We start from the raw sequence: 26,892 nt of genomic DNA on the forward strand, positions 1-26,892 counted from the left end.
AAAAAAGGAGACAAAATACCCTACAAGCTGCTGAGCTCTCTTGCCTTGTGTTGGATGTGACTAAAGAAAATAAGCATTCTAACTTACACAGGAACGAAACAGATTACAGCATGAGATTTTAGCTTATTTTCAGAATGGGGGATATCCCTGTCATCTGTAAAAACACATATGGTAACTTTGAGGGTGTTCCGATTTTTGTTTCATAAATGCAAGGTGTGAATTTTCTTGCAAAACCACACAGGCACTACAAGGACAGATTTACTATTCTCTGCCTGCCTTTCAGCAGTCCCTCGCCGTGTGTAGCTTGTGAACATGCTGAGAGCACAGACCTCACTGACAAGACATTAGCTTTCACAGGCCAATGATTTTTGTTTTGCCGAGAACACATTTACCTGCCAAAGGCCAAGTTCTCAGCTGGCATAAATCAGTGCAGTTCCTTCCCTTAGCCACCTAATTCCACTCGCAGGCTTTATTTCTTTATTTAAGGTTCAAATGATAGCCTCACATATGCCTCTCCCTCTCGCCATATGAGCCTTATTTAGTAGTTAAAGGAAACACTCACCTCTAGAAGTTCATCACCAATATGCATCCTTCCATCCCGTCCTGCAGGTCCATCTGGATTGATACCAACTACAAAGATGCTCATACGAGATCGGTCCTTGTTGCCAGCAAGGCTCAGCCCAAGCCCATTTTTGTCTTTCTCAAGCTCAATAATGTGCAGCTCTCCTGGTAGATCTGCATATCGTTGCCTGATCTTTTCTGCAAAGGTCAAGAAACATGAAGTTACAAGATGAAATAACTTGCATGTAGATTCTTGAGGGCAAGCAGAAACATGCTAGAAGCAGATAGCTTCTCAGTATCTATATTTTAAGAGGTCTTTCCAGCACAGAATCTGAAGTGACATACAATGTACCTAACCCCTGTGTTCCCTCCACAGATCATGTCACCAAGAGAGATAACTGAGACCGCTCATAGTTGTGCATCTTTAGCCTGGGTGACTTTGGACTGTTGCAAACCACCCAGCTGTCTTGATATCACTAACACTGCCAAAGAAGAACACTGCCAAACATAAGAACTACACTGCTTTATTTATACAACAGGCTGCTCCTGAAACAAGAATGTTTTGAAAGAGCAGAAATGAGGGAATTCCGATGTCACCCCAAATTTACCTTATAAAAACTATCAATTCAGGCAACTTTCAAAGTCAGAGCTGGTTAATTAACCAGTGCAGGCAGCTGAAAAGCCTATGTTATAGACATACTGCAAAGTCACATCTAAAAATACAGCCTTTTATTGTGCTTCTTTCTGGTGGTTCAGGAATACGCTCACAATGCTCTGCTTACCTTTATGTGCCTCTGCACAGATGATTACTCAAAACAGATGTCAGTGGCAATGCCCATGAATGATTATGTTTTTAGATGATATTAAGGCAGTTACTTGTCTTTCATCTACATTTCAACCATTTCTGTGACAGAATCCAATACACTCACTAAGTTATTTGGAGCACAGTGTGTGCCTGTGGAAGCGAGTATGCTTACGGTTCAACTTGAATGTCTTCTGTTTTCAGCACTGGCAGACAAATGTTTGTTACTTGTGCTTGCATGCACAGCAAGGGTCATTTTTTTGTCTGTTTGATCATCCTCTACAGCTCTGAAAGGCAGCTCCGCAGCCCCACCTGCATCCCACCCTACGGCTGGGCCATGCTTTATAAATGCAGCTTGCTGTGTTTTGCTGTGACTGGGGATCACCTTCAGTATAAAGCCCAAGGTGAAAGAAACTGCTGCATTATGCATTAAGGAGAGCGAGAAGAGATATTACATGCCCAGCCATATCCCTGAGTCAGCAGCTGCAAGAGCAATATTAGCTATTACCATTCCACCGCAGGGAAGCACGTTTCGATAGCACGATTTAAGCACGTTTCCATGACAACACAGGAGAGGGGAAGGAGCTGGGGAAGGTGAGAGAGAAGCATCCCAAAGTCAATAAAAGCTGGAAGAAAGAGGACAAAGTAGAAGAGAGCGCAGCACAGCCCGTGTGCAGGCTGCTAAGTGACCGTACCATCCCAGCTCTGCTCTCAGGGTCCTTTCAGCAGATTTCCAGCTGCAGCAGCCCTTCCAATTCAGCACAGACAGAGGAATGCACTCTCACCTCCAGCCTATTTGCACCCCACGGCATGCCCCATGCTCCGGGCAGCATGGCAAGAACCAACTCTCCTGCTGCTGTATTTACGGGCATCTTCCTGCCTTGCTCAAATCCTGGTGGCCTGAGCCTAAAAGTCTTGGAGGCGTGTGCTAAGAGTTAGACATTATCCCCAGAGAGTTGAACTTGTAAAGCTACAAGTTCAGAGGTCTGCACAAAATCAGAATATCATAACAAATCATAAACCTTGCTTGTTACTATCAATTACATGCTAAAAGTTCATTGAACTGCACTAGACAGTAACCTATGCAGATGCGTGGCTCTTTAATATATTTCTGAACTAATGGGGTCAAAATGTAATTAGGGGAGTGATTTGCTACTCAAATTTTGAAAGCGTTATTTTCCTGCTTGGAATGCAGGATGCCTCCTGCCAGAAAGCAGCAAGTGAGGAAGGTCTCAAAATGATGCTCGTGGAAGCACAGCAGATGTGAGCAGAGCCACGCACGTCCTGCTCTCACCACCATAGTTTCACCTTCTGTTGCCATTAAGCCACTCCCAGCCCTGATGGCCACGCAGCTGCTTCCTGCCTACCACAGCTGGGGAGCAACCCAGACAGGTTAGATGTTTCTCAGTTGTAAGAAGAGGACAGCAGCAGAACTAAGTTTCTTGGAGAATGCACTTCTTTGGACAAGAGGACCCCCCAGAGGGATGCTGCTGACCATTGCCCTTGCTGCTTGTTCTCCGTGGGCAGCACATCTCAATCCCATTTGCTCAGAGCACAGCAAGCATCTACAAGTACACTGTCAGCAAGGCGTAATGCACCTGAAAGCTCTGCAGGGCTTTCTCTGCTGGGTGGCACAGAGTCTGTCTTCTCACTTGGGAAAAAAGCCAGCGGCTCATAAGTACACGTACATTCCTACTCCATCCTGGCATTAGACTCAAAATGAGTTTTAGTTCTCCAAAAAGTAGTAGGTGGAACAATTGCCTGGGGTGAGGCAGCCCCAGGGAAGGCTCTGTTGTGCCTGCATGCAGCCAGGCTGGGGCTGACAGACTGGTGCCCAGCTCAGCACTCCAGTTGCCAGCAGTCCCCACTGCCAGCCTGGCAGGAGGGCACAATGCCCAGCATCACAGGAGACACCACAGGCGTTCACACAGTGATGTGGAGGGACAAGCAGGGTCACTCCACCTTTAAAGCTGGATCTCCCTGCACTGAGCACTGTCCCATCCTCCAGCAGCAGCATGGTCTGCTCCCAGCACCGCCGTTGTGTTGCTCATCCAGCCTACATTCAGATTTCCTTTGGGTACCCAGCTGATTTCTATCATGCTGGAATCACATTCTCAGTTTGCCTCTTAATAAGAATCTCATAAGATTATTTTAAACAAGTATTTACTGCTTAAACAAACGTGCATCTAAGGCATCTTCCTTACAATGCCTTTTTCAGCTGCTCCCCCCTTTCAGCTGGTATTCCTTTCCAGCTCTCTGCCTAGCACTGGGGAGCCAGTTAGCATCTGCTTTTGCAAAGAATCCCATTATCTGCCTTCATTACCAGATCCCTTACACAAGGCAATTGTAATTCTGTTGTTACTGCTGTACACATGGGACGAGGTGCTTCGTGCCGGCGCTGCGCCGAGCGGTTTCCACGATCAGTGACAACACAACTATCACAACTTCTGCAAACACAGCACCCGTATTTAACCAGCCACGGTTGGATCCTGTTACTTTAGAAATACTGTGCAGACATGATGTGAACTAAAAGCACAGGCACACCGCAGTGATCACTCCCACAATAACATTCCCCAGTTCCATTAGCAGACAATTACATTTCAAAAGAGAAACCCTGGAAATGGAAGACAACTGCTTTCAAACAATATGCTGTTATGCTGCTGCACGTGTTTCCCTGATTCAGCCGCTATTCCTACCATATAAAATGGAGAGATAAAAGAAATAAATGGGGAAGATATGGCCAGGATATTGGAGTTTGCATGATGTAGTACTGCAACAAACGCACATTTAATCTGTGCTGAAAAAAAACAGAACCAGCTTCCCAGGAAGGCAAGAAGCTCTTTAAATTGCAAAGACATTTAAAGCATCGCAGAAGGCTGGGGAGCCTGTTGCCCAAACCTGCTGAAATCTTCAGCTAAATGAGCTGAAAGGGAGAGGGAGTTCTTTTGAAAATGGTGTCTCTGCGTGATGCAAATTAGAGTCCATCTAGAGAGGTAAAGAAGAGGAAAGAAACAGCTCTGGATGACTCAGCCAGATGATTGGTTTTAGTATCAAGCACTCAGTATTAAACCTGCCCAGGCAAAGCAGAGAGGAAAGAAACGGAGGGTGGGGGGGATGTGCCACAAAAAGAAACAACAGATGAGATTTGTATATAAAAGGTGATGCTGAGGATTTTCCATTCCTTTTGCGTTACCTCAGAGAACTATCAGACGTATTCGGCCTCTTGGAGACTTTACCACGGTCTTATTTAACAGCCTGCATTCATTCAAATGGTCTCAGCTACCATTTTTATCACATAGCACATAACCTGGCCACAGTCTGAGGCAGCAGTGCTGCAGCACCACGGCTGCTGGTTCTGCTTTAGTAAAGATAGGCATCAGAATGCAGCCAGCATCCTCCAACAGAGCCAGCCCTGCATATCAAACAACTAATTCCCTTCTTCATTTCACTATAAACATTAAAAAAAAAAGAAGTAGGAAGTCCCTTGAAAGCTAACCCTCAAGCTGTGAGGGCAGCGTGTCTAATTTACTGATTACAATTTACAAGAACCTAAATAAGCATATTTTAAGGGACCGTAATTGAACAAATGGGGTTTAGAATTCTCCCACTACTAATAATATAATAAGCTTATTGTTTTAATCTTCCCACTAGCCCTCTATTCAGCTCCGAGGAGGCAGACAGTTTTTCAAACCTTATCTCAAAAGTGATGCACTCATCTGTTTTCATAAGCTTCGAACTGACAGAGAGAAGATGATTTCTGTAACGCTTTCTTAAACTCCGTAAAATCACTCGCACTCCTCTCTCAATGACAAACACACGAGGGGAAAATAGGGCAGACCTACTCAAAACTGGCACATCTAAATGGAAGAGCCAGACTCTGTGCTATGGCCAGTCCTCCATTGAGCGGTGAGAGGAGGATGATGTTTGCTGGGGCCAGCAGCTTTGTAGGTGCAGTTCTTTGCAAAAGGGTGGCAGGGAGCAACGCTGGGCTGGACTGGGGCAGCCAAGGGGCTCCACTGAGGTCCAGAAGTTCAGCACCTCCTGCAGTCTCACCTTGAAAGCCACCCCCCCCCCCCCCCCCCCCCCGGTGATGCTTTGCTTCATGTACACCATTCAGAAGTCATTTACCAATGACTCCCAGAGAAGAATAAAACCCAGCATTCCCATTATTCTCTGGCAAATAATTTAATTAATGCCCACATCTCAAGCCTGAGTCTGCCATACACAACAGAGCTGCACAGCTGACCTCTCCCCTTCCTCCCCACAACACCATGCACCAAAACAGTACAGCACTGCTTTTGAACACACGAGGAGAGCACAAGCACAAGTTGCTGCCCAGCCTTCTCGAAAGGAGCAGTGACTGTTGGCTTTCCTACCCTCACAAACACAACTCACCCAAGCTCTCCAGTGAAAACAAGCATTACGCTCTCACATGACAGAATCCATACCCTAGCATGAGGACTGCTTCTTTTGCATGTTTGAAAGATTCAGGGCTTTATTTGGGATCTCTGAGCTCCTTCTCTTCCAACAGCATCCTTCAGCTCAGATTCCCATCTGCTTTGCTCCTTTCACACCATGCAAATGCTCGCAATGGCTTTGCAGATGGCCACAAAAACTTGTCCCTCTTGTCTCTCACATCACTCTTCCTATGAGAGAAGAGAGAAGACCCCACCAGTCATTTCTAACTAATTGAGGAAGAAAGGTATAACGAGCCACCACAATCCATAACAAGTACTATTTTGTTTCATTCCCATGAGCAGCTGACATTTAGAAACAGTTATCATATATATTTTTTTTCTTCCTGCAACCCAGGAATTGTAACAGCCAAGAGAACAGGAGAGAGAAGTGGTGCTCAGCCCTGGCTGCAGCCCAGAGCATAATGGAGCATCTCCATTGCTTGCACCACCTCGCTGCAAACAAATGGAGTTTTGCCATCTACTTTTCCCCCCATTTCAGATCCAAAGCTTCTTCTAGAAGCTGTTGCTTCTTTATACAACATTTAAGATCTCAGAGGAGGGAGGAAGGCATATTTTAGGTTTTTCTGCTTTTTCAGTTAGATGAGAAGCACATAACGAGCCTACTCGTGCTGATCCGAGACCTTGAACACATTGAAGATGATTTAGTGAACGTGTGCTAAGCTGAGCATCCTGATGTGAATAATTGCTAATTATATGGGAATCTCCCCTCCTCTGCACAGAATACTTCCACTCATTTGCCTTGCAAATTAGACATTAACCCTATTAAAGCACTTGGGTTCACTCAGAAGCGATTCTGGGTGCCACAGTCTCGCAGTCAGGCACTCACATGGAGCACTGGCACTGATCTCCACTGAAGGCCCCACCACCCACAGCCTTCTGTGGAGAGAACCGGCACAGGCTGCCCACATGCACCTCGTGCCCTGCTTCATGGCTGGTACATGTGGCATCCAGACTGGAGACAGAACTGCTCCAGTCTCAGCACACGCTGCCCCTTGGTGTTTGAACACAGTCCACAGAATGGAACAGAAATAGCAACAAATGCAGATAGCAGCAGTGGCATTTTTTCTTAGACAAAGCCCACTTTGTCTAAGAAACAAGTAGTTATGCATAAAAATATATCACAGCATGTTTGATGCTCAGACCCACAAAAGGCAGAGGCACTTTAAACCAGCGACAACCAGAAAAATGGGGGAGCCTCCAAAGAAAGCTCATGCAGACTTGTTTTCAGCTGTTGAAGAGGTAACTGAAAAAAATCACACAGAAAAATATTGCACTGTGTAACATTGCTCTTCATTCTGCCATACAATATGCTCCTCTGAGGCCACAATACAACAGCTGCCAGCTCCCCAGCTGACCTACGGGGACGGCAACATGCACCCTGAGAACAGAGCAGGTCCTGCTTTGCTGAACAGACCCAACACAGTGCTCCAGGAACCCAGTACATCTTCACAACGTAAGACACTGAGAGATACTGATTGCCATCTGCAAAGGCTCAAGGAAACGTGAAACAGCTCAAAGAACACGTGGCTTGTTGTCCTGGCCTCTGCACTGTGGCTGCTACAGCGCACTGTCAACACTCTGTAAGGATGCACGACGCACACAAAACCAGGTTGCTCAACAGAAGACATTTCAATGATCTATATCACACAGAAATTTTGGAAAAAGTCTCACAATTGGGATAGCAATTTCTTTTCTAAGCAACTCTTTCTGGTAGGAGCAGGATTTCTGGCTTCCCTTGGCCCACCTTGTCCTGCTGGACTCCCAGTCCCTTCTCTCTGCATGTATCTGAGAGCTGCTCCTTCATCTTATGGCAGACTAAGCATGACTGGGTCTGAACAGGGAGTACTGGGTGAGCTCTAAATCCATGGCTTCTTTGCTTGGTCTCAACATTGATAAATTATCACTGCAACATTTAAATTCTCTCTCCCTTGACAGTAATACAGTGTAACTTGAGCTGATGGTATTTCATCTTTAAATAATGATGTTCCCACAAAAAGACCACGGCACAGTTATTATCTCGGTATCTTTCTGCACCACACCTAATTAAAGTGAACAGCACCATAGTACAGTCAAAAATTGGAAGTTTGTTACCTAATGATGGCTCTGCAGAAGAGCCCCAAGTAACTGGAAAGGGAAGCAGAGGACACCTCTCAAAAGCCAGGATGCTGAGATGTTTCTTGCACAGTGACTCACCTAAGTCAGGAACCTCCAACAGGAGCCTGAGCCTCCTGCATCTAAAGGGAAACAGGATGTAAAAAACAGGAAGCTTTTGGACTTAGCAACGAAGGTTTTGTGACCAGAGAACACCACCTGTACTGATGAGCCCAAAGATCTAAAGAAAATCCTTCTAGGAAGATCTCCAGGGAAATCATCGCTGCTGGTGAAACACAGATCGAAAGCCATAAAGCTGAAAACGTTGCAGAAACAAGCCATTGCACTACCCACACTTGGTGAACTGGCTGAAGACCACGCCATGGAGAAACTGTTCTGTGCTGGAGGTCAGAGCAGGGCAGAAAGGAGCACAATACAAGGGTTTGCAGCATAGCCTGGCATTGCAGCAAAGCAATGCAGTGACACACTGAGCTGGCAAAGACTGAATTCAATTTTTATACATTAAAAAAAAAAAGTGACAGTGGTCGAGGTCTGCTTATGCAGAAGTTTTTTTTTAATATGCTGTGACAACAATTAGAAAATATTGAAGTCAGATGACTCATCCAGATTTGGAAGGCCCTAGAAAACACCCACGTAGCTATGCCAGAAAACGCAGGGAGGAAAATGCCTTACATCAAGAAGGCCCAAGAAAGAGAGATAACAATCAGCTATTTTACACATTATTTTTATATATATTTACTTCTTAGTTATTTTGCAGAATTGCAGAATGGCCAGGGTTGGAAGGGACCTCAAGGATCATGAAGCTCCAACCCCCTGCCACAGGCAGGGCCACCAACCTCCACATTTCATAGCAGCCCAGGCTGCCCAGGGCCCCATCCAACCTGGCCTTGAACACCTCCAGAGATGGAGGCAATCACAGCCTCTCTGGGCAGCTGTTCCAGCACCTCAAAATACATTCATCTCCGATAAAAGTTGGTATTCATATAGTCTGTTCCATCCTTATGCCAACTCTGGGGATAAAACACTGTGGAAGTACTTAAGAAAACAAAATTTAATGCACATCTGTTGATATGCTCAATATTTATTACCTATATCAGATATTGAAAACATTTCTTATGTATTAGATATTTTTCCTGGTGATACGTAACATTTGAATAGGAAAGGAAATTAGAATGCAATTAAAACACAAGCTATAGCTTTGTAACAAAACAAAATACATATACCAATTAGGACTAATAGAAGAAAACTTTTTTACTAAAGTATGCTTTCATTTAAAACTGGAATATTAAACAACAGCACTGTTGCTCACAGCAGAGAGCAGCCAAGGTTGTATGGTGATCAAAAGCATTTCTAAACAGCCTAATTCCCACTCTGTCAAAGATTTCCTCTTGTCTGTCCTTGGGCCTTCACCAACACCTTGTTAAGGGAAAGCGCCACGCAGGGACTGCGGAGGAGGTTCTGCCCTCACACACCATGGCCACAAACACTTCCATCATCTGCAAACTGACAATTCTCAACTTCACACCCCTCGTTTTATGAACAGGCTGGACAAGAAAAATATCCTTTTCCAGCTTCTAACAAGTTGCTCGAGTTTGATATGCTATTTTTATTCCCACTGACTTAGCTGAGTAAGCTACAGATAGAACAGGGCGTTGCTTCAGGCAGCCCTAGGTCCAGATTTCTCCCAGTTCTCTAGGTGCACACATACATTTCCCAAACATTTTATTCGTGTTGCTTAAGCTATGTTAATAGATTAGAGGTCGCCATTTAAAACTTACTTGGTGCATTTTAGGACCCGCCACGCTTTTTGCACAGGATCTGTGCTCTCCCATTCCCTCTGCTGCTGAGAGGTCCATCCCCAAAGGCCATCCCTGTGCTGCGTTTTGGGGTGCTGCACACCCAGCCCAGCACTGAACAGCTCTGGGTACACAGCCAGGAAGCCACGTGTTAGATAAACATGATATTTAGAAAGAGAAAGCCTGGGTTGGTTCTAGGCCCTGGTTTCTTTGAGCTATCAAATTGCACTTGAATTACATTTTCAAGCTTTTTACAACATCAAGGAAAGCTTGGAGGTTTTGATTTTCTCTCAAGCGTAATCCTGAGTTTCCCAGTGTCATGACTTGCCTTTGATTGCTGAGGTAAAATGAAGAGTGAAAATGAAAAATGACTGCAACACCTGGCAGTGCTGGAGGCTTCCAGCTCTATGCCTAAAAACAAAATAAATATGTACCTGCAAATTCACTCTAAAACCTCTTCTGTTAACAGAAATACCCACTAACAATTCTTCTACTTTATCTTTCCTATCTTCTGTGTCTGTAGCTCACATGTATATCCTGTTTATGCTATCTAATGCATTCATCAAAGCATTACATGTAAAACAGATATACAAGCTAATGGTAAAGCCAGCAGCGGGCAACTGTTGGCTCACTACACAGAGCTTCCTGTCCAAGATGAGGCAGGCAGAGAGAGACCTACTCCGCATCTCTGAGCGAGGTTTCTGACACAAAGCTCAGTGCTTCTGTGGTGTGCTAACTGCAGCTTGGGGCAGCTGAGCTTCAAGCCAGCCACCAAGCTACAAAGCTGGGCCAACACGAGAGCTGGGCTGCACCTCCCACCTTGAACACAGACCTTCATTCCCCTCCTGCTTCAGAAGAAGGAATCTGCAAACCCCCACATACACATTTTGGCTGCTTTACAGCTGGGTTCAGCTGGCATGGTAGAGCAACCCTTACACAGCCCACAGCTTCCATCACTTGTTTTGTGCTCAGCCCACATGCTTCACTTTTGAGCCAGTGCCTCAGCTCAAACTGTACACCAAAGTGAAGACTTTTCCAAGCCTTACAGAGGAGAAGAAAGCAAAGCATCCGAACACAGCACTCTTACTTTTAGACCATGGGTTTAGCCCAAGAGAAGTTCCATGTGAAGCAGAGTTGGAGGAGGAGACCTTCCATCCTCTGTGAGCCTGTGCAGGTCAGTAACCCAGGGACCATTCCTGAGCTGTAGGGCACAGCTTTCTGCTGGATGATAGAGCTGGGCAGGCTGAGGAAGTGAAGGGCAACAGGCATTCAGCATGGGAAGCAGCTGGGGAGGATGGGAGCAGGGACTTGCCTGCTGTGAGACTGTCTCATGTTGAGGAGCTTCAGGCTGAGAAACAACAGAGCATTACAGGAGGATGACAAGGTAAAGACTTTGAATATAGCTGAAAAACTAAACTGAGGAAGCAAGGTTTTATTGTTTACAATTATTTTAAATTCTCTTATGTGATATAAACTGAAAATAAATGTATATTCTCTGCTAAGGAAGATTTTTCTGCCACAGAAAGTATCAGCTCTGTAAGAACTGGGATCGATGTGCCAGAGCATGTTGGTGACAAAGAGCAGCTCCTACACTTCTGCAGCCAGCTGCTCTCCTCCAAGAGCTGAGGGGACCTGGACAGATGAATGGATAATTCGTCCCCACACAAAACCCACCAACTGAAATCACTGTGAAATCAGAACACAGTTGTATATTCTTCCCAAGTAAATCATTTGTCTTATTTAATCAGCTGTCCTGTGAGTCTCTTCAAGCAGTAAATCCGGTTTATGACATCACACAACCTGATAACTTAAGTAGGACAGCATTTTGTATAAGAAACACTATCTTGAAATTTCTAAACCTCTTCAAAGCAGCAGACCTAATTTCTCACCATCAAGGAGTGAAATAAAGTGAAGGATTACCGTCAGACACCTTTGCTTATAGCACATTGCACCTAAGCAGTGCTGAGCAAGGCTTTCAGTTCTCTGCAGAAGAAAAATAAAATCACAAACAGAGAATTTTAACAGGTTTTTCAGTACCAAAAATATGTCAGCAGGTAACACACAGCTTCACTTCAAAGTATTTAATGAAATAAAGATATTAATGCACTAAGCTTTGGGCATTTTTAAATGAGCATAATTATAATCAGGAAATTGATGATGTGTTTGCAAAAAATACTTGCAGTATGCCAAGCGCTCTCTTTTCCCTCTGGCAAAAAAAAAATATAATTAAAAAAATCCATCTCCAAGGATTTATCCAAAGAGGAAGAGCTGAAGGGATAAACTCCACTGTATTAAATAGACTTATCCAATTCTGACTGGAGAAGGAAATCAACTGAGAGAGTGAGTTAAAAAACAAATGCTCCAAGGAAAACCGAGTGGGATATGGCGGTTTTTACTGTAATTCTTTCAGCTTGATATTCAACTGATGCTTTCTTTTGTGCAAGTTTAGCCTAAAGGAGGATGACCCAGAGCCTTTCAAGTCTTGCTCCTCAAGGATAAACTGTCATTTTTATAAGCTGGAAATCCCTGGACCCTGCCTTCAATATGATTTTATGTTAAAATTCAAATGGCCATCTAACCTCTAGAAACTGTGGCTCCAGAAGGATCAAGATGCTTTGTGTACCTCACATGCCCAACCAAGACGGCCAACAGACCAGCCAAGCTGCAACAGACAGCAAGCCTTCCCAACTGCACTGCATTGGCTACACTCCAGTGTTTATTAATAACACAAATGAAGAGTTTAAAATATAAATTTGAAGGTGGTAAATCATTTTATTCTGCTTCCTTATTGAAACAAAGCTGTGCGTCCAAGCTCCTGTCCCAGCACTTTTGAACCTGCTGGCAAGTTTAATGCAGATCTGATAGTGGAACAGAGGTCTCAAAGGTACTATAAAAGGTTCACAAAAATAGGCAGCTGTGCAGGGGAGAAAAATCTGATAAATTCCCAGACTGAGGGAAAGGCCTCAGTGTGAGATCACACTTTATTAAAGCACCACAGAATTCACGAGAGAAAGCCCTTAGAAATGCTCGAGTCACACGAAAAGCTTAAATCAGAGCTCACACCTTCCTCAACACACACACGTCAGCAGGAGACGCACACCTGTAGGAATCCAGCTTCCTTAGCTGCAGCACTCACACAAGTGCTCATTAAACTCCTCACAACTGCACTCAGCTCCTTGCCGTGCACAGCACCCATCTGTCTCAGGGATCTGTCCTCAGGTACCCAGGACCAGGCAGTATTGCTGGAGCAGAAGCACCGACCCAGCAAGGGCTGGTGGAAGGGCTGCACTATGGCTTTGCCCCAATGCCAACAGCTGCAGAGAGTTCTGCTGCCTTGCCCTGCCCTTCCCAGCAGGCCAGCTGCCCAGCGTGTGCCACCATACGTCCCACCAACTCACCACACCACAACTAACTTCTAGTGTGCACAAAGAAGGGTTGCCACATTCTGTGAGTGAGAGGCTTTGCTGTGCTCCACACGCCTCCCCAAACCCCATTCAACATCATCCTTGGCCTTCGCTTCTTTGCTGCCTGTGCTCATCCTTGCATACAGCTCTACTCGCTCCCTCATCCATCAAGTCCCGGGCTCATCTCATTTCTTTCCCATCTGCTCTTCTCTCATCCCTCCGGTGACACCTCGCTGACTGCTCGCCATTCTGTCGGGCTGTTCACTTAATGGATTTCTTCCCTTGAGAAACAGTTTTTCAAAAATCACATCTTCTGCACCTAACAACTCAATCCTGGAACAAGGTCTTGCTCTAAAACTGCTGCTTTGCCTATTCAAAAGCATTAACGATGCACAACAAAACGATACTGTGATAATCCTCAAATAACCTGCTGCATCCCTAAGAGAATAACAGGTTACAAAATGGAGGAAATTACAGCTAGACTTGATGTGATTTAAAATTAATTTAACTTTCTTGGTTCAGAACACGGCGTGTATTCAAGTTTACAGTTTAGCACAGGAAAATTGCTCAGGTTTGAAGGCATATATGGTACAGGAATACTGTGATGTTGTTTGAAGGTATAGCGAATGCTACTGCTTGCTGTCTGCTCCCAGAGCACCAGGAGGGATGGACACCAAATAGCACAGTACCTTTAAGAACAGTTTGGATGGAGTAAAAGCTCTGCTCTCACAGTGTAAAGAGGCACCACTGAACCCCACCTGCAGACACAAACGAATGCCTTGTGCTGACATACTCTGTGGAATTTCCCTCCAATTACTCCTAATTCAGCTATGTGGTTCCACTCTAAGTAACAGAGTGTTACAGATATGAGAGCTTATGTTCAATATCTCCTAATACTCCTAGGATTGTCACACCATGGAAATGACAACTTCCCACCTCATTTATTGAGCACCTGGTTCGTAAATTTAACATTTATAGGTCAGAAAATACTCCTTAAGCTGGTGGGCCTGAATTCTCAGATAAAAGATGAACTATTTGTACAGAAGTGATAGCTAACACACTTACTTTTCAGATAAGGGATGAGAAAAGATCTCTGAAAGCATTAAGAAAGTTGAAGACACTTGGTGTCAACAGAACAATCACAAAACAGTATGACAAAGTCAAGTTTTCATCCCAGCAGTAACCCACAGGTAGCTCTGTCACCTGGCTGCAGTACTCATCACTGGAACAAGAATGCTGAATTTGGACTGCTCAGGCACCACTGCTAGGGACAGCAGAGGCTGCTGGCTCTGTGCTGGACTGTGTGCACACAGAAGAACGTGTACAAGTGTCCTCCTGCACACTTAAGCTCTGCCCTTTCCCCAGACAACAGCCCAGCACTCCTCTGACGTTCTCTGTTTTCCAGTTGCGCTTTTTAATCAACAACCCCCATTCCTCCATGCTGCTCTCCCCCTTCCTTTCCCTCCTCAACACGACCCCAGCCAATGATGCTTATGAATCTTGAATCACAGCTGTAGGTCTGCGGGTAGGCAGAGAGAGAGCTAGGAGCACACAGCACCAAGATGCTACGGATTGATGTACCTGCCATGCCATGCACCTGTAGGAAACACCTTCCTGAGGCAAAATGTTCCCTTGTGGAGCTGCTCAACTGGAGTGGTGGTATCTGACAGAAGCACTCGCCCCTTGCTGCTTGTGGGTGCTTGGAAGACCCATGCAGAACGGGAGCCCACGCTGGAGCTGTCTGTAGAGGGATGCCATTACACCCAGCATCCTTGGCTCTGGGGGCTTCGCTCCTTAGACCTTCCCTCCTTCCCTGTCCAGCAGAGGTTGCACTTCTTACATTCACAGCAACAGAAATTTGCTGCTCTTTTGACTGGGCTCCTCCCAAAAAAATCAAGGCTTAAATATTGCCTCTGGTAACTTTTTTTTGAGAGAAACAGAGACAGGCAAGCTCAAGCTGTGATCTCTAAGCACTCATGAGGCAAGCAGACGTATCTATCAATACCCTGATAACAAAAGGCTCATTGTTATTTCTAGGGTAGCAGAAAGAACTACCTGTACTCCAGCCCATCACCAATTCCTCTTCCAACTCCAATATAGTAGAGGTATTTTGAATTTGCTAATATAACTGATACGTTCATCTGGGTTAGATATCAAAGATATCTAGATAAAATATAGATAATAGATATTTCATGCACACATCTTCTTCCTAGTGTCATTTAACTTAGCAGTTGTTTTCAATGTGCATGTGACCACTACATGCCACAAAACAATTTTTAGTAGCCCGTCACAGCACAGTCCAGCAAGCACACCTACAGAGAAATATTTTGGATAGCTTTTCAATGCCAGCTAGTCTCATAAAGAACAATTATATGTCTCACAAAGCAGAAGGTAAATTGATGACTAGCCTCTAAGCCACTGCATTGAATGGGGGAAAATCAAGTCTTAAGACAAGGGAGAAAAAAAATACTTCAACTTCCTCAAACAGTTAAAGAAGTTATTCTGGACAGCTGTCTCAATGACTGCAGTACTGTGGAAAATTAAGTAACATCTGTAATGAATAAAATTATCGTCATCTCACATTTTTACTTTCCCTGCTGTTAGAAGCTTGTTCCCACTACATACTTGGACGAGTTACTGTTTAAACCAAACAGACCATTTTGGAACAGAGCTATTATGCAAACAATGTACTCTGTATTCCAACTAAAAGCAATGCTCTGCTAGTCTGGACAAGGCACGATGCACAAGTAGAGCTTATTCTATTATTTTTTTTTTGGTGCAGTTGATCGACATAATTTATGACGGTAATGATGAAAGAGATCTTCCTATCTAAAAATCAGACATTTAAGGATATAAGCACATAATAACCTTTTACAGGCTAATATTTGTCTTTCATTTCTTTCTTTAAACATTTGCATCCTTTCTACATATTTTTAGTTGCAGGTCATTGCAGTGATATTAAGTGCTCTTCACTGAGCGATATGAAGACGTACCTGTATCATCATCTCTTAACAAGTTTGCACAGCAATACCTGCGTATGCAGATTTATACCACAGATGTTATCTTTATCTCTGAGTTACATGAAATTACTTATCTGTGACACCTGAATAAGATCAAAGATCCCGAGCAATGCAAGCTTCCTGCACCATGCCTTAAACCATTTAATAACCTTAAAGCATCAAATCGGGATGTTTCATGCCTTGCATTTTAATGCTATTCTCTGGATACCTGGGTTGTGTTGGTAGAAAAGATCATACCTAAGAACAAATGCAATCTAAGGCAATATTTAAGGATTAGATTATCCTTCATTGCAAATAGCTCGTTTGTTTATTATCACATTGCTTTCTTCTTGTTTTGCCTCTTTGTACCACGAAAATGCTGAATATTCAGTTTAGATTTCCCAGCAGCTTTTTATTTTAGTCTAAAAACATTTACCTAACACATTCTTAACAAGCAAAGTGAAGAAAATTCAGCCATCTGTCTCTACATTACAATAACAGTTATGGAAGAGTAGATTATTCTATACAGCAAGGAATTTAATGCTAGGAATTCTTATACTTGAAGCACTGGCGTGCTCGCACCAGTTTTGAATAGAAGAATGTTCAGCAGCAACACACAGCAGAAACAATGATTTATAAGGAACCAGAAGACAAAATACATTAAAGATATTAAATGCATTCAATATTCTAATCATGCTAAACGTCCATGCTTCAAACTGAGAGGAAAAAAAAAAAAAAGAAAGATCCGTGCCATTATTTTTTCATCTCCAGCACTTCCCTAGTTCTAAAATATCACTAAACATGCTCAAAATGACTTGCTGGAATCAAACACAACACAGAGAGAGATTCGAATCCTTACCTGGGAAACCCCCTTGTACCATTGCTGTACCAGCATGTACTTCAAGGTATCTGCATTCCTGACAAACATTCAGTGCTGTAAGCAGCTCAAATCCTCATCATACACAGGCTCAGTGCTCGTCTTTCTTCTGACGACCTTGGGCCTATTTTCCTGAGATTTTTCTCTCCTTAAGGGCAAACCGTCTGTCTGTTTCTATTATGAGATGCCATCAATTATATTAATTTCAAGCTACCCACAAGCTAACAGTTACATCTGCCAGCAGATGAAAGCTGCCTATGCAAGCATGCAGGGAGCAGCAGATCCCTGGTTTCCCACATCTGACCCACTGATGCTCCACGGCTGCTGTTTGTGCACTGCCTGGCTGTGCTAGCATTCAAATGACATCTCTATCCCCAACACGAGTCACCTCAAATGGTTGTTTGTGTCACTGCGAGCTGCAGGTACTGCCAGGCTTAATGGCCCTCCGCATGGCAAAGGAACGGTTAATGGGCGTTATTTATCAAAGCATCCTTCTCAGGCAAACAACAGGGGTTAAAAATTGCATTCCTCAGTCAAACGGCTCCACTAAACACCCTGTTCACCAATGCTGCAAATCGTGCAGCTTCCCAGCACTGATAGGAATTCATGGATTTTTGCTGCTGGTTTTTAGCGTGTCAGAAAACAAAACCCATCTGTTATCAGAAGCACAGGAAAAATTCAAACTTCATCCTGACTTGGATTTCACTGCAACTCTGAATAGCAGTATTAGTTTCACGGCAGTAAGCGTGCTGAACCAAAATATTGAAGAGAATCACAATCCCTCATTTAGTAATTAAAGAGATAAAACATCTTCCTACATTTATAAAGACACTCGCTCATTTTGGGAATTCCTTCCTAATTCTCTGTTCCAAACGGCACATTTAAATTAACTCAAAATTCTCAGTTATTTTGGTAATGCCATTAATTTGTTCATTTTTAAAGATCATTGTCCTTTCTTTAGAACATGTATCACAGCACACACAAAGCCATCTGTTCAGCGCATTATTACAAGCACACAGTAAAGAAAAAAAATACAAGGAGCCCCAGCTGCAATTTTACTATTAATTCATCAAAAAAGTAATTTCCTTTTGCAGTACTTCATCGGATCCTGAAAATTGTGCACGTGATTCACAAATAGAGAAGAAAACAGCACAATTACAGGAACCCAAACGAACCCCCAGCCCCAAACTGCAATGACACCAACATTGTAATCTATCCTCATGTGGCACAGCAGCTTCTGTCTGCCTGGAATGCACAGCCCTTCTGGATGCTCTATTAGGGTTGGCTACAAAACTTACACATTTTTAGCTAATTATGGGTCAGAATAAGAAAAGGGAAAGCAGATTAGCAGTACAGTCATATTAAACAGAGATTAACACAGCAAGAAAATAAAGTCACTGCTCTATTTGTCTAATCCTGACTCCTGCACGGTCTTTAGAAACGCGCTGCACTAAATACGCTTGTTAATATATTTAAGACAATTAATTATTGCAATTGTTATTCTTTTTCCCAAAATTTTATTCTCCTAATGCTTGAAGCATTTTCCAGGCTACATCTTACTCTTTGAACATCTTCTCTATTTGCTGTTGGTTGCAGTGACATCTATTGGAGAGGCAGTGTTTGGCTACACAAGCTGCCTCACCTGGAGATCACAGGTTTTGGCTTGCCACCCCCCCAGCCTCCACATTCAAATTTCTTCTCCTCTGTTTTAGCACCATTTTACATAAGGCAAACTCCAAACTGTTGGATACTCAAGGCTTAAGCTGCTTTATCAAAAGCTTTTGTTTAGCTACTGCTCACCATTCTGGCATTTTTCCAAAGGCACAATGATATTTTGTCATCTTCACCCACAGCAGAACCCAAACACCTTCCCGAGGGCGCGCCTAAAGCTCTCCATGTGCTCGGCCATACACTCCATTAAGCCTCAGCTGACCTCTCTACCATCTTTTAAGCTTTTGTTTCTGATGAAAGCCATCCTCCTCTCCCATGAGTACCAACGTCACCGATGCTGTGGAAGCTGTGAAAGCCTTGGGTCCGTTCATCCAAACCAACCCATGCACACAGGGAGGCTTGCCCCTCTGTCACCCTAAGCAACCACAGGTTGACCACAGAAGAGAACACGTGGCTGAAACACTAAAGAAGTTGTGAATCAGTAGAAGAAACGCCGTTCCTCAAAAGTGTGTTAGGAAGATAAATAATTATGCTTTCTTATAGCTCCATTGATTTTTGCATTATCTGCAGACAAAGAAAAAAGGGGACATTATTATCCCCTTATTAGATACAGTCAAACATCCTTGCAGACAGGAAGTCTGAGCGCTGCAGCATCTACTCCATTATCTTAGTCACCTTTCACTATTTTTTATTATCTATTTTTATTATTTTAAGTTTATTTGAAACCCACCAGATCAATCTCAGCCTCTTAACTAGACAAGAACTTTTACTAAAAATAAATTATCAATTCAAATTCAAGTTTCCAAGTTCTTCCAGTGGTTGTCTTTCCAGTTTTCTAATTGTCTTTAAAGGCCTCTCTCAAGTTATGATTGCCTCAACTCCGTTACAAAAATATACCCAAATTGTACAGCTACGAATGCCCCAAGGAAAAGCTTACAAAACATTCCATTACAAACTGCTCTGCCCATCCATTTCCTCTGCTTCTTTTTACTACTAACCCCTCATTACAGCAATAAGCCACAACAGGGTGCACATTAGTCTATTAGCAGACTCTTAGTGCACACCTACGGCCGTCCGCCTCTAAAAGAAAAAGAACACACCAATGCCTATTGACACAGTCTGGAGCACAGCTGCTCCTACATACAAATGGCTCCTTTGTATGCTTTCCCTCCCTTCTATTTGTTTTGATTTATTTATTATTTTTTTTAATTCTATCCGAAATCTGATGTTTTTAACATTTGGGAAACCTAAAAAAGAATAAATCCTTATGGAGAGTGACATCCTCCAACATCACCTGGCACTGTAATATTTTCAGGGTTTTTTTGTGTGTTTTTTTCTCTTTCCTGAAGGCTCTTTTTGCAGCAGGATGAAGAATCACCAAGCTGGTCTGCCAAACAGTTAAATAAGCAAGCAAGGAAACAAGTTGTCTTCTACAAATCCTGTACGCTTAGTCTTCCCCAGCTGTTACAGATGTAACTGCCATTCCTCTCCAAAGGATTCAAGTTTTACCAAAGTATTGTAAAATGTGAACTAGAAGCCTTAAAACAGTGAACTCAAAGCACAGAGTAAACAAGCAGCACTACACAGTCAGAGCTGGAGACTGATTCACATTTGATAGTATCGCTGGAAATTAAAAAATATATATATATGGAGGAAATGCTATTTTCAACTTGCCTTCAATATGCAGCAAAACACTATTTAGGAGCTTGGAAAATGATCTTTGAGATATTAATGGTTCAAATTAATTCGGAATATAAAGAGAAGCAGGTCTGAAGCTAAGGATGCAAGAAGACTTATTTGAAAAAATAAATAAAACTCTGGATCTCCTTTGCAGGGCCAGAGGAGCTCAGCATTTAAACCACAGAAACATGAAGGATGCATGAAATGTCTGTAAACCAAGTTCGGCGCCCAACAAGGATTTACCCTTTTCTGATGAAAAACTACCTTTGAAAAGAGAAGGCAGAACACCTACAAGAAATGCCTGTTTGTTACAGTGAGCCAGCAATGAAAGCCACAGTTTCAGTGATGGAAAAGCAGAAATAAAAGGGAGCACTGCAAAAAGGCAAGTGAGTTTAAACCCCAGAGGGGAAAGGAAATCAATATCAAAAGGTTATTCAGCCACCTTAAGGGGAAAACAGACTGAACATGGAAACTGCAGTGCATTGAGGACAGGGTAGAAAGGAAAGAAATATTTTCTGTTTTACAGTAGGAAGTCTAACAGTGCTTTGCTTTCATTTTCAGTACGAGAAATGATGAAGAACATGAGGCAAAATATGAGAGTATGTATAGAAGCATGAAGAAAAAGTGTGAAGTGGAGCAAGTAGACTATTTCTGTCGTATGAAAGAAATGGATGAGTTGGCTCATGACATTTAAGTTGTATTAATAAGAATGCTAAATAAGTAAATAACTAAATCCATCAGTAGCACAAGTAGAGTACACAGACTTAACAGCTCTACAACCTCAGAATGCCCTTCTAAGGTCTTCCACACTATTGGCACAGATTGAGAACCACGGGGTGTAAATGAAAGAAGGGGAGGCTATGACATGAATTCACCTGAAATGACACCTCTTCCTTTCAGGACACCTGATCTTCTAAACACAGAAGACAATTATTAAGTTCACCTTATGTTCAGTGAAGCTCAGTAAATTATTAAGTTCACAAAAAACACAGAACTAGCATATGAAGTGGACAAGAAATAGACCGATACGAACACGCAAACTGGCACTGTCAAGAGGGCAGGCACTTTCCTGGACTGAGATTGCTGGGATGGTGATGAAGAATCAGGACAAAAATTAGGGACACTAAGTAGGTCACAAATATAACACTGTGCTCAAATTTACAGAGAAAACTGTTTTTCAAGTCATCACAGAAAAGAAACTGTGGAAGTCCATTCCACAGCTTCTGAGATGCTTGAGTTTCAGATCAAGTGTTCCTCCTGACTACCACTTACCACCCAAAACACCAAAAAAAAAACACCTTCCTCTTCTTCCAAAACCTTCTGATCTCCACCAATAAACCAACCAATCTCATTTATTATCTCTCCAATGGCACACCACTGCCAGCAAGGAGGAGGAAGTCAGCAAGCAGCTGGAAGAGCTTTCCCCTCAGCAGGCCTCAGGATCAGAGCTTAAACTGGGTCGGAGCCATACCTGCTGCTCCTAAGGCAAAAGCTACAATGGCATCTGTCTGCTTTGGTTTGGTCCTACCTTGGGAAAATAAAACCCATTCCAAGAAACAGATGAGGAGAAACGTCATTGCTGCTAACAAACAAGCATGCTGTTTTGGTACATGAGAATGAAATAACAACAACAAAAAACAACGATGTCTCATTTAAGAAAATAATTTTCTATTCTTATCTGTGATTTTAATATGCCTAAACAATTTGTGCAAGACAAGCTATGATAACAGTGCTACATTTACCCAAAGTTGGAATTCATAAAGCAGTATTGTGGAATATCAGTCATGCTGTGGAAAACTCTCAAGTTGCACCATGTCCTCCTCTAAGTCCCTGAATGACTGAATGCACTAATCATTGCAATTTGTTTTAAAACAAACAAACAAACAAAGATAGTTGCAGAACCTTTCCCTAGAAGATGTTACAAAGATGTTACAAAGCTTCAGAACAGCACTGAAACAATAAATCAACCTATTTTCATTTTAAAGGAAACTATTGTGTTTGAATAGCAATGCCCCATATCAACCACAGGCTCTGTTGGGTGAGGACCATGCACCCAGGGTTCTCAGCCTAGGACTACTTAGCTACCACCAAAATTACAAGGGTAAAGCACGAAGTCTGACTTCCATGGCTGACACCACTGCCAAAGCAAGCACTCTACAGCTCACTTAGACCTTTTTAGACTGAAAACAGAGCCCTTGTTTTATCTATCCAGGAGACAGCTATAGGATCCTGGCTGGGAAGGGAAGGCCGGGTAAGTTACAGATCAGCAGCCCTCAGTGAGGACAAGGATTCGATCCTATTGCCACACAGCACTACTTCCATAACACAAGCAGAAAAAGGCAGATGTGCTTATTGTATCATCTACATCACACAAACATCATCTGACACAATGATTGCAGCACCACTTACTCTCTGCACAAGCATCCTCCTCCTCCTCTTCATCCACGCTGGCTTCCTCCGAGTGCAGCCTTTCAAGTGCTCTGTAGGGAGGTGGCAGTTTCATTGGAGGTGGGGCCCCATACTTTCTCTGATGGATTCAAAGTAAAATAATTACATGCTTCGTATCCTCCACGCATGAGAAAAAAAACATCTTATTAGCTCCATGTGTTCATACATAGCACTTAATCACAACACTGAAGTCTGGAGCACAGACTTTTCAGGCAAGAAAACAGAAAAAGAAGGAACAGCAAACATCAAAAAAATACAACGGAGAACGAACAGTTGTTGACAAAATACTTGTGTATCAGGCATGAAAATATGAATATTAACCAAGGGTTGAAAATAAACACTAAACTATACCCTCATTTCTCATTAGAAATGCTCCAAGTCTTCTACTGTCTGAAGCCAACAAACTTTTAATATTGAAAGTAAGAACTCAGTTTTTATGTGCCACAGTAATATTCAGACCCTCAACTTCATTTTGGTTAAAATTAATAATAATAATAATAGAATTATAATGTACAGTCAAATTCTATTACCTCGCATAAATAGAGACAGCTCCTGTAATGATGCATATAGCGGCGCATGGCAGGCATAAGAACAGGCTCTGGATCTAATGACAACAGCCACTCCTTTGTCCAAGCAACAGTTTTATAGCTCACAGTAACTGATAGTGCCCCAGTTGGCTATGTGATTTCACCAAATTGCTTTCAACCGTATCCCATGCAACCTCACTGCTAATAGCAGGATGCACTTTAGAAAGGGAACACCGAGTGCGTTGTGCCATTAGAGCGGCCCGAATGCCTATAATGAGTTTTGCTATAGCTGGCAATTGCAGAACACCCAAACATCAAATCTGGAATAAGATTTTCTGTTGGGTATAATGAAAGCTGAACCTGCATGTAGATTTCTAAACTCTTGAGCCTAAATCTCTGTGGAGCAGTTCAACTAGCCAACTGCACTGTCAGCTACACGTGTTTTCTGAGGTAAGACTGGCATCATCCCATCGGTTCAAAAAAATATTACAGAAAAATGCTGCACTGAGGATGGCATAACACTAATAAATGAAAGATGTCCAATGGTAGCAAAACCCCTGCACTCGGAGACCTGGCAGCTGTTTCCCCTAAGCATACAGTACACCAAATAACTCTGGCACTTTTAGCTTGATCTCGGTAGAGGCAGAGCTGTACGAAATCCAGAAGGTTCAAGGAGCGTCAGAGGACTCACATAGAACATTACCACACACACAGACATGGAAAACCTGCAGCTCCTCTTCCAGCTACCAATGACAAATGAATATCTCTGTAATTTGCTAACAACTCAAAGCCTAAAATTTGACCCTTAGTCACTTATGACAGTAAATACTTGACACGAGACACACAAGCTTACCCAATATCTTGCTATGGCTCAGGACAAGCTTTGTACTTCACTTCTAACCCACCAAGAATCCAGGTGTGTCTGTTATGTTCGACTACACTGCTACACAGTGTTTCTGAACTAGCACAGCTTCTCCCAGCAAAGACAATGGCAAAAAAAACACAGCTAAAAACAGCTCATCAGCAAAAGAATTTAAAGCCGATTTGTCCACAAGAAGCTCAATTGTTTCAAGTGTTTAAATAGAGAAAAATCTTCACTATTGAAAAGCTCATTAAGCATACAGGAAGAAGCCGATTTTTTCAGACAGAAATAGCAACTTTCAAACCAAACTCTTTTGTGAGACTTTGAAGACTGGACTAGAAATATCAGTGATTTCCCACAGGGACACAAGACCAGTAATCCACTAATAGCAAATCGTTCCAACTCTGAGATGCCCCTGCTGCAGCACAGTATGACTACTTTGTGAATTCATGTTCAAAGCTAAAAAGGAGCTATGTATTTAGACACTGATGCTTTTCTATATTCCACCCACCAGTTTACAGCACCAATAGATGAAAAAGGTCTGAGAAAGATTAGGTTCCCTCTTTAACCTCCAAACGCTATAGAACGGAACACGCTGGAGTCCTAGAGATTAAAGGCGGCACATTGCAAGAGGATGAGTGCTTCTGAGATTAGAAATATCGATAACAAAACCAAGAAAAGGGGATTGTAACTGCTTCATTGTGAGCATTATCCACGGGCATGAAAGCAAAGCTTCAACATCTTGATTTTTTGGGGAGGGGGAGGGAGAGGGGAATAACCGAGCCTCATAGCATCTGGATCTGACAGATACAAGTCTTACAAAAACTTTCAGAGATAAGGGGGTCTTCTCGGTTACACAAGAAACAAAATTATTGAGCAGGATCAAACGAAAAGCTCGCCATGTTTGTTGTTGGCACGTTAAACTGCACTGAGCAAGAGTTTTTGTGTTCTCTATTACTTATTGTTATTGTATTGACTCTAATTCTGTCACTGCTTCTTCAGCCTCCAAGGTGCGCCTAACCTACAGAGGTCAACTCAGTTCCTAGAAGAAAGGCATCCAGGGAAATACTTTATGCCATTAAAGCAACCTGGCTGAGAATGAAAAATGAGAAATTAAATTTTTCCCTTACTCTGGTGATTAAAACAAATCCACAGGTTTATATCAAACAGGTTTCCTTCCTTCTTTCTTTTTCTTTTTTTTTTTAAATCTGCTGTAGAAGTTACTGCGATGCCTTCACAATCAGCAAGCCAGCAGCAGACCACTTGGTCATTTCCTTGTTTTACACAGCAATAGGAAACATGGGAGACCTACCTGATTTAATTATCCTCTAACAGAATTTTACTGAATTTCAGACAGCCTCGCATTAAGGATATCATCCGTGTGCATGTTATTATTTCTCTATTTCCACTGAAAAAGGAGAATCAATTTGCCTCCCCGTGGAGCAAGACAAGCAACTCCAGAAAAATGCCAATATAAAGCACCAGGGGAGAACCACCAGGGGAGCCTGAATCCTGCCTTGCATTTGGCAGAAATTTGGCAAAAACTACTTGAATCAAAAAATTTCAACAAAGCACTTGAGGTTTCACTTCAGACTTCACTGAGGCTTACCATACCATTATAACACATTATAGTATCACTTGATTTAGGAAAACTTGGGTGTAGCATTACACGGAATAAATACCTTTTCACTCTTACTTTCTTTGTTTCCATCCTGATCTTTGATGACTTTGAATCCCTTAGGATGTATGGCAGAAACCACCTGTAAAACAATACATATTACACACACACTAGAAAAGACTGTTATGGCTGCAAAACACCTGAAAGTTAGGTAATAACAATAATAAAGCCATTCAGCACACTCTACACTCTTCATGTTTTTCTATGTGGAAGAGCATTGCAGTGCATCTGAGGAGTTTGTTCTCACTGAAATTACAAACACTGAGTTTTTGTGCTCACTGTTTGACACCTTGCCTCTTCTCCTCATTCACTTAAATGTTCCTCTGAATCATATGCCTTTTCTTAGAGAAGCATTAAGAGGTTTCTTGCCTTCACCTTGAAGATGAGGAGATGCTAAATCTCTTGAAATTCAACTCACTGCTGAAGGACTACTTCAGGTTTTTTGCTGACTCATTTTACATGGAGTTGCTGGTGCCAATATGGCTATTTCTCATCATTTCATAGTTTGTTCATTTGGATAACTGAGTGTATTTTTACATTATGAAATATAAACAAATTAGAATACACAGGGCCAGATACAATTTTACAGATGGGACAATTGAATTAATATCTAGTCAACACATTGACATCAACTTGATTGACACCAAAGAAACAAGGTTTTGAATCAAGCCAGGTAAGCAAGGATGTGGTCTACAAGCAGAAATTCCAACAGAAAGGATGGGGACACAAATTGTCAGATCTTGCCAAAAGAAATTTAGCCAAGTTTAAAATAAGATGCATACAACAAATTTGTTAAATTTTGGAATAAAAAATAGAAATAAACTCACTTTTGGTACGTTAGACAAACTCTGAACTACAAACACAACAGGATTTCCTGCATTCTTGATAGCTTCTACTGCTTCTTCGTGCGTGGCATTTTGTAGATCTATCCCAGAAACCTAACAAATATCATTTGTTTTTATTAGATAGTTTGTTATTTCAACTGCACCTTTTAAAG

At 42.5% G+C, this 26,892-nt stretch overlaps 1 protein-coding gene across 11 annotated transcripts in view; it reads right to left on the bottom strand.

Moving 5' to 3' along the window:
• Positions 1 to 26,892, bottom strand: part of PATJ (PATJ crumbs cell polarity complex component) — a 143,090-nt gene that overhangs the window by 55,033 nt on the left and 61,165 nt on the right. For all 11 annotated transcript variants that reach the window (XM_048946051.1, XM_048946052.1, XM_048946050.1 and 8 more), the window contains 4 exons: positions 26,723 to 26,833; positions 25,900 to 25,977; positions 22,790 to 22,907; positions 563 to 759 (listed from right to left, as the gene is read on the bottom strand). In XM_048946051.1, the coding sequence (XP_048802008.1) occupies positions 563 to 759; positions 22,790 to 22,907; positions 25,900 to 25,977; positions 26,723 to 26,833 (504 nt within the window). The remainder of the gene's footprint in view (positions 1 to 562; positions 760 to 22,789; positions 22,908 to 25,899; positions 25,978 to 26,722; positions 26,834 to 26,892) is intronic.

This window comes from Lagopus muta, chromosome 5 (assembly GCF_023343835.1).
Source record: "Lagopus muta isolate bLagMut1 chromosome 5, bLagMut1 primary, whole genome shotgun sequence".
NCBI classification, from domain to species: Eukaryota; Metazoa; Chordata; class Aves; order Galliformes; family Phasianidae; genus Lagopus; species Lagopus muta.